The 6,229-nt window shown below is 41.1% G+C and overlaps 1 protein-coding gene across 1 annotated transcript; it reads right to left on the bottom strand.

The window, feature by feature from the left end:
* Positions 1-747: 747 nt before the first annotated feature.
* LOC135545146 (neurogenin-1-like) lies at positions 748-2,388 on the bottom strand. The gene is made up of 2 exons (XM_064972779.1): positions 2,277-2,388; positions 748-2,153 (listed from the first exon to the last, which is right to left on the bottom strand). Exon 2 carries the CDS (start codon positions 2,141-2,143, stop codon positions 1,475-1,477), a length of 669 nt encoding a protein of 222 aa, XP_064828851.1. The 5' UTR covers positions 2,144-2,153; positions 2,277-2,388; the 3' UTR covers positions 748-1,474.
* Between the last annotated feature and the right edge of the window lie 3,841 nt (positions 2,389-6,229).

Here is a 6,229-nt window from a genome sequence, read left to right as displayed (position 1 = left end):
TTTATTTGGTCCATGGCAGGCTGACATCCTCTCGATTTTTTATTTTATTTTTTCTTGATGTAAATTGGCAGAGCTGGCAGCATTCCTATGACGCTCGTCTATCCCGTCTATCCCCGACACGTGCAGGACCTCACGCCGCCGAACTTCCAACTGGAGAATTTCACCTGAATCCCTTCAGAAATAACAATTATCCCGGGTGGGATGGATGATTACAACAACAACAACAACAAAACCTCTAAGGAAAACCTCTTTAAATGCATATCTGGTTTGGGAAAAGAACATTCTATAGAAGCTTTCCAATGAAAATGTCATAAACTGGTACTACACATGCAAAGACATCAATACATTTTCCAAACGGGATGCGATGCAATTTATCAGTGTAAACAGTTTATATATATATATATATCAGATTTTATTTGGCCACATTAACAATCTTAGAATTTGCTATTTTGCATGTTGAAAGTCCCAGAAGATGATACATTCAACAGTGCTGATGGTGGTCATGGGTGATGAGCTGCTCTCTCTAAAACCGTTATCTTATTAATCACACCTCTTTGTTTCATGAACAGGCCACGCGAGGAAACTAACTGCTCTTGTAATTCATTTCATAATTATGACAATGATTGTTGTGCTAATGGGGTTTGCGATGCGCTTTATCAGTGCGATAATCAGCACGCATTGAGTGTTCGACTCTAAGCAACTGGGAAACATTTGAAGAGTCCAAACACTGAGAAATATGTTTTTTTAAAGTTATATTTTTATTTGTAGAAAAATGGTTCACACACTTTTCATGTAAATAGAATAGAAATCTATTTATATACAAAATACATTATGACAGGCGAAACTTGAATAAATACACATTTTAAGAACGTAGCCCCTTCGTGGGATCGAGGCTTTGTATTGAACAGGATTGCAGTTTTCAGGGGGTCAAAATCTCCATAATGTATGAAGCCAGGTCCTTGTCTTCTGACGGCCTTTCACTCTATTGTCAGAGCGGCGAAACTGAATTTCCACGCTCGTTTTTCTGCATTATCGCTCTACTAATTGTAAAATTGACTTTTCACCTCAGTCTACAAAAGCAAATCTGTCTTCTTCTTTTTAGTGATAATACTCGTCTAATAGAGGTTAAGGTCAAGATCTGTGAAGTGGGCTTCTAGTAGGAATCGTATGCGCTGGAAAAAAAACAAGTGCAAATGTTTTTGAGGAATATTAAACGTCTAACAAAACAATCATACTCAACTTAGAAAAGTCGACTAAATTAAATTAATGTTCAACCCGAATGTAAATTAGAGCATGTAAAAATAGGAAAACAAAACAAACTGTATAAAACACACCCACAGAGACATGGGTTAAGGCAAACAGTGATATCATTCAGTTTTTTCCCTTTCAAGTAGGCACTCAGTTATTACTCTGCTATCACTCTATTGTAACAATCTCGCAGTCTACAAAAGTTTGTTGTAAGGCTTTAGTTCAGTTAGTAGGACATGCCCGGTACAAAGTTGTGGTAGCTGTACTGTCGAACATCAGTCTGGAAACACCCATAGTCATTCTGTGCAGCTGGGCTGCTGGAGCTTGAAGTGCAATAAGACGGAGAGGAGGAAGAGGAGGACGCGCTGGAGCTCCAGGAGCATGCATCGCTGCCCGGACTCGGGGCGTCCATCACGCGCATGTTGGGAAGCAAGAGAGGCGCATCAGCCCGTGACTTGTTCTGGCGCTGTTCAATATCCGCGATGCGTATGGTCTCGGAGAGTGCCCAGATGTAGTTGTGAGCGAAGCGCAGAGTTTCGATCTTGGTGAGTTTGCTGTCATCGGGGAACGCCGGTAGAACGGTCCGGAGGGTCTCCAAAGCGTCATTCAGGCTGTGCATTCTGTTCCTCTCGCGGTCATTTGCCTTTACGCGCCGATTCTTCTTTACCACGTGAACGGTGGCTTCGTTCCTCGCTCTGCCTCTGCGTCTCTTCTTCTGTGCCAGATCCGTAGAGCACGAGCCCTGGCTGTCGCTGACCGGGGAGGCGGGCTTGCCGATGGAGGATGAAGGGGAGGAAGCGTGCATGCTGCTGCACGAATCTTCGTCATCTTGCATAAAGTAGTCGCAGCTCGAACTGTCCATGTCAGAGTAAACGGTCTCCATTGCGGTGCACATGATGTTTTTCCTGCAGAAATAAGAGGAGAGGGAATGGGTTAAACACTGTAAATGCAAGAGCGCATGGTCAAGTTTGGAAAGCAGGCTTAGTCAAGGCAATGGCGAAGGACTCTGGGAGCAGAACGAAACCCACCTTAATAATCTGGTTGGAGAAGGTACAGTATTAGTTGTCTTTCAAGGAGCCAAAGTCCGAAAAGTAGTTTGTATGATGAGTACAAGGCACGCGTCTTGCTTTTGCGCTTGAATCAGCTCGTGTGAGCGAATGAGCCTGGCACACGACTGGCCTCAGATACCTTATATACCCTGGTCAGACAATGGTCGTACACCTCTCGCGCTGGCATTTGTGTGAAAGATGGATGAATGGGGTGCATCAGGTCTGCCCCGTGCCGCACTGCCATCTCATTAGCATAATGTATGCCTGTTATTTGTTCGCGCTTCGAAGCGTGCCTGTAATCACGACCGTCCAATGAGAGCAGTGGACCGCTGCCCAGCCACGCGAGCACCACTGTTGCTATCCATCCCTGGACCAAACACCAAGCCCACTTTAAGTTAAACCTTTAAAGTTAAATGAAAGAAGAAGATGAGCAAATCACGGAGCGCTTAGCCCCCCGAAGCAAGGGCACGCTCCAAAAAATAAATTAGTTTATCTTCTGTCCAAGACTCGGTCTATAAACCTATAGAACCGAATATGTAAAAGCAAAAGGCATTTCTTATATATCGAAATGAAATAAACATTTGATTTTGAAAATGTTGGAAAATGAGATTGTTTTCCAAGTTTTCGAACAAAACACAACATTTGCAGTAGAAAAATTAGATAGAATACGCACAGTGTTGCATGCATGCTTAAACATTCGCATTTTAGGGCTATAGCATCTAAAACAGAACAGGTTACTTCATCTTCACAATTTTCTCCACAAATCTACAGTCAACCCTGGATAATTAACATTCAAAACATGAAGGGCACAGCAGTAAAAACGTCTAGCGCATGGATTGGGCACATGTTTTAATTAAAGGGTTTTTAAAGACATCTTTATGAGACAGGCATACCAATATCCATTAATTATTCTATTTATTCCATTTCCAGGATCTCGCCTCTCCTTTGAAAAAGTGGATGGGGGCACTATTTAGAAATAGTTTGGCCAGGGACCTGCAGTGCCTTTCTCCGACGGTATAATGAGGGTAGAGGGACAGTCATTTATAAATAATTACACAATGTTTAGAGTCTTCGGCCATGTATAATATATCAAAGCGATTATAAGGTGAATTGTTCCAATTGTAGGCGTTACGCGTCGCCCCTCACTTCTTTTCACTCCTTATACGCGTTGTCCCTCGTCCAAATTCGGGCTCCTCTGGGCTTTTGTCACCCATTTCTTCAGCCTGAGCCACTCTATTGGCGTTATTCTTATTCAAATAGTCTTAGCAGGAGCAAAACACCCCGGCTCCAAGGCTCCTAGATTCTATATCTAAAATCAATTGAGCGTATTTGTTGGTCTAAATTCGGGCATGAATTCGGGCATGATAATTATTTCTATTTGTAAAAGGCCGAAGTTGTGACACAGACTATTGATGATGTGGCCACACGCCGGAGGTTGGTTTATGAGGAAAATAACATGTTAAACTCTTACAGACAAATCCCGTGCTCGGAAGTGCCAACATACTGGGATTGGGATCGATTTTATTGTTACAATACCAAACAGTCAGTAATAACATCAAAGACGAGGAACAGCTTGAAGGTGTATTTTTGTTTTAGTTAGGACATTAGTAGGTAGTCATGCTTTATTGCTCTTATAAAGTGATAAAAGTTAACATTTTTACAATATGACTTAGTTGGTTTGCCCTAGAAGTGTGAGCCTGCATGGAGACCAGGCTGGTTTTGCGGATAGGACAAGTCGTCTGGGTGGTAGAGAAAGCAGAGTTTTCTGCCCACACTTGAGAGAGGTTGCCTGGGTGATGCTGTGACAGGATTAGGCACAAGAGCACGAGATGTGATTACATTTCAATAGCAGAAACACGTGAGAAAGTGAAACAACCGAATTACCCAAAGTAGGGTCTCAAACTCAAGAAAATAATAGAAACAAATAAGAACGAAAACGTTATTCCATTCAGAAAATAAAATCTATTCAATTGTATTATTAGACCACCCCTGTGATCAATTTGTTGAAATATTCGTTTTGATTTTAAATATTATAGCATGAATTATGTTGAATCAAAGCTGATTTATTAAAAGAGTAGGTTGTAATATCATGTTAGCACGGCAGGTGCTAAACTCGCGGTTTGGAATAAATCAATTCCTTTTGCAAGGTGTTATACTGGTGAGGTCATAATACCTCTATTGACACTAGAGCAAAGGAAGTGTGGGGGGATAGACTCTCTCTATTCTCTAGCGGCATATTCCTCCATTTATTTCATATCTATTTATACAACCTGAATTAAAATTCAATTTTGTATTTTTGCAAAAGCATTAATCCCCGGGTATTAACGCGATTACTGTCTGCTAAAAGATCTTTGAGTCAGAAAGTCTGAACGGAGTTTTCAGATGTTAATCCGTTGTTTAATCCCTTCCCTTGGCGTTCAGGCAGGAGCCCAGGCGAGCAGAGTTTTTTCCCCTTCTTGTTAAAAACTCAAGCAGGGCAGAATAGGGCCATTACTTTTCAATGGTAATTCATTCCTTAGTCCAGTGCTTCAATTGTACCCAGATACTACTCTCCACATCTCAAAGCTCCCCTTTCATCTTTGTAAAGGCATTAGCCAGAAATAGAGAACAAGAAAACAAGTCCCCTGCTTACAACCGTGATAGAAACAAACTTATTTGTAGCAAACTGTGGTATCTTTCTATGGGTTCACGGTTTCTTGGACGGTTCAGTTCCATTTTACACCCACTGTGTTCATTTCTAAATAAACACATAAATACGTGCAATATTCTCCTGGGAAAACCACAGCATTCCTACCCTTCCAAAGATCAGGCTGAATAATGCCCCTAACCTTAAAATGAATGATATATTCCATGTGACATGCCTGGAGAACAGTGGAATGTTATATAACTCTAAAGAATGTTTATTTTAGATTTTTTTTCAGGTCCAATGTTAATTGGTGCACATCACAAATTAATACATAAGTAGATGAGTTTGGTCAATTAGGAGCGGCAGGTGGTTAGAGTGTTGGGCCAGTAACCGAAAGGTTGCTAGATCGAATCCCCGAGCTGACAAGGTAAACATCTGTCGTTCTGCCCCTGAACAAGGCAGTTCCTCGGTAGGCCGTAATTCTAAATGAATATTTGTTCTTAATTAACTGACTTTCCTAGTTAAATAAAGGTAAAATAAAATGTGTCAGATTTACTTATTTTGTTATAAGTGTATTATTCTGTTGTAGGGGATGCTACTTTACCCACACAATCATTCAAACGTTACGTTTAATAGTACTTTTTTTTGTGCACATTTTCCAAATTAGAGTGAAAAACAATTTATTCAAATTGATGGTCTTTCAATAAATGTTGATTGGTATTAGCATATATGAAAGCACATGTAGCTCCCGACCAAAGCAAGACGCTCGACACTGTTTTGCAGAGGCAAAACCTTGAAATGGGCATGCTGCCTGTGGGTGAATGTTGTTGTTTGCCTATGGGTAGCCTATGCATATGCACCCACCTTCCTCTATTTTAAATGCTTTTATTTATTTAATCTTGATTTAACTAGGCAAGTCAGTTATGAACATTTTTTTATTTTCAATGACGGCCAAACACAAACGACGCTAGGCCAATTATCCTCCGCCCTATGGGACTCCCAGTCAGACCGCCGCTCCACCCGGGAGCCATCTTCAACCATACACCTGCTTGTTTGTGTTTTTGGAGAGAGTTAGCCAATCATGCTTCTATCTGTGATACCTGTCTTTTTGATTTGGGAATATTTTAGCTCAATTAGATTTTCAAACAGGTGCTATTATTATAATGTAATGGAATCTCATTTAGGGCAATCTGAATGCTAATGGCGTGGCCTCATTGTGAAGCGGTTTCTAGACTGCAGCAGTTCGTGAACCTGCTGCTATCAATCACATGTTCTGGTCTAAATACACGTCCTATTGCAGCCCTAT

The sequence above is a fragment of the Oncorhynchus masou genome, chromosome 9 (genome assembly GCF_036934945.1).
Source record: "Oncorhynchus masou masou isolate Uvic2021 chromosome 9, UVic_Omas_1.1, whole genome shotgun sequence".
Taxonomy (NCBI): Eukaryota; Metazoa; Chordata; class Actinopteri; order Salmoniformes; family Salmonidae; genus Oncorhynchus; species Oncorhynchus masou.
Note: the sequence above shows the minus strand (reverse complement) of the source record. Positions and strands in the feature narration are given on the sequence as shown.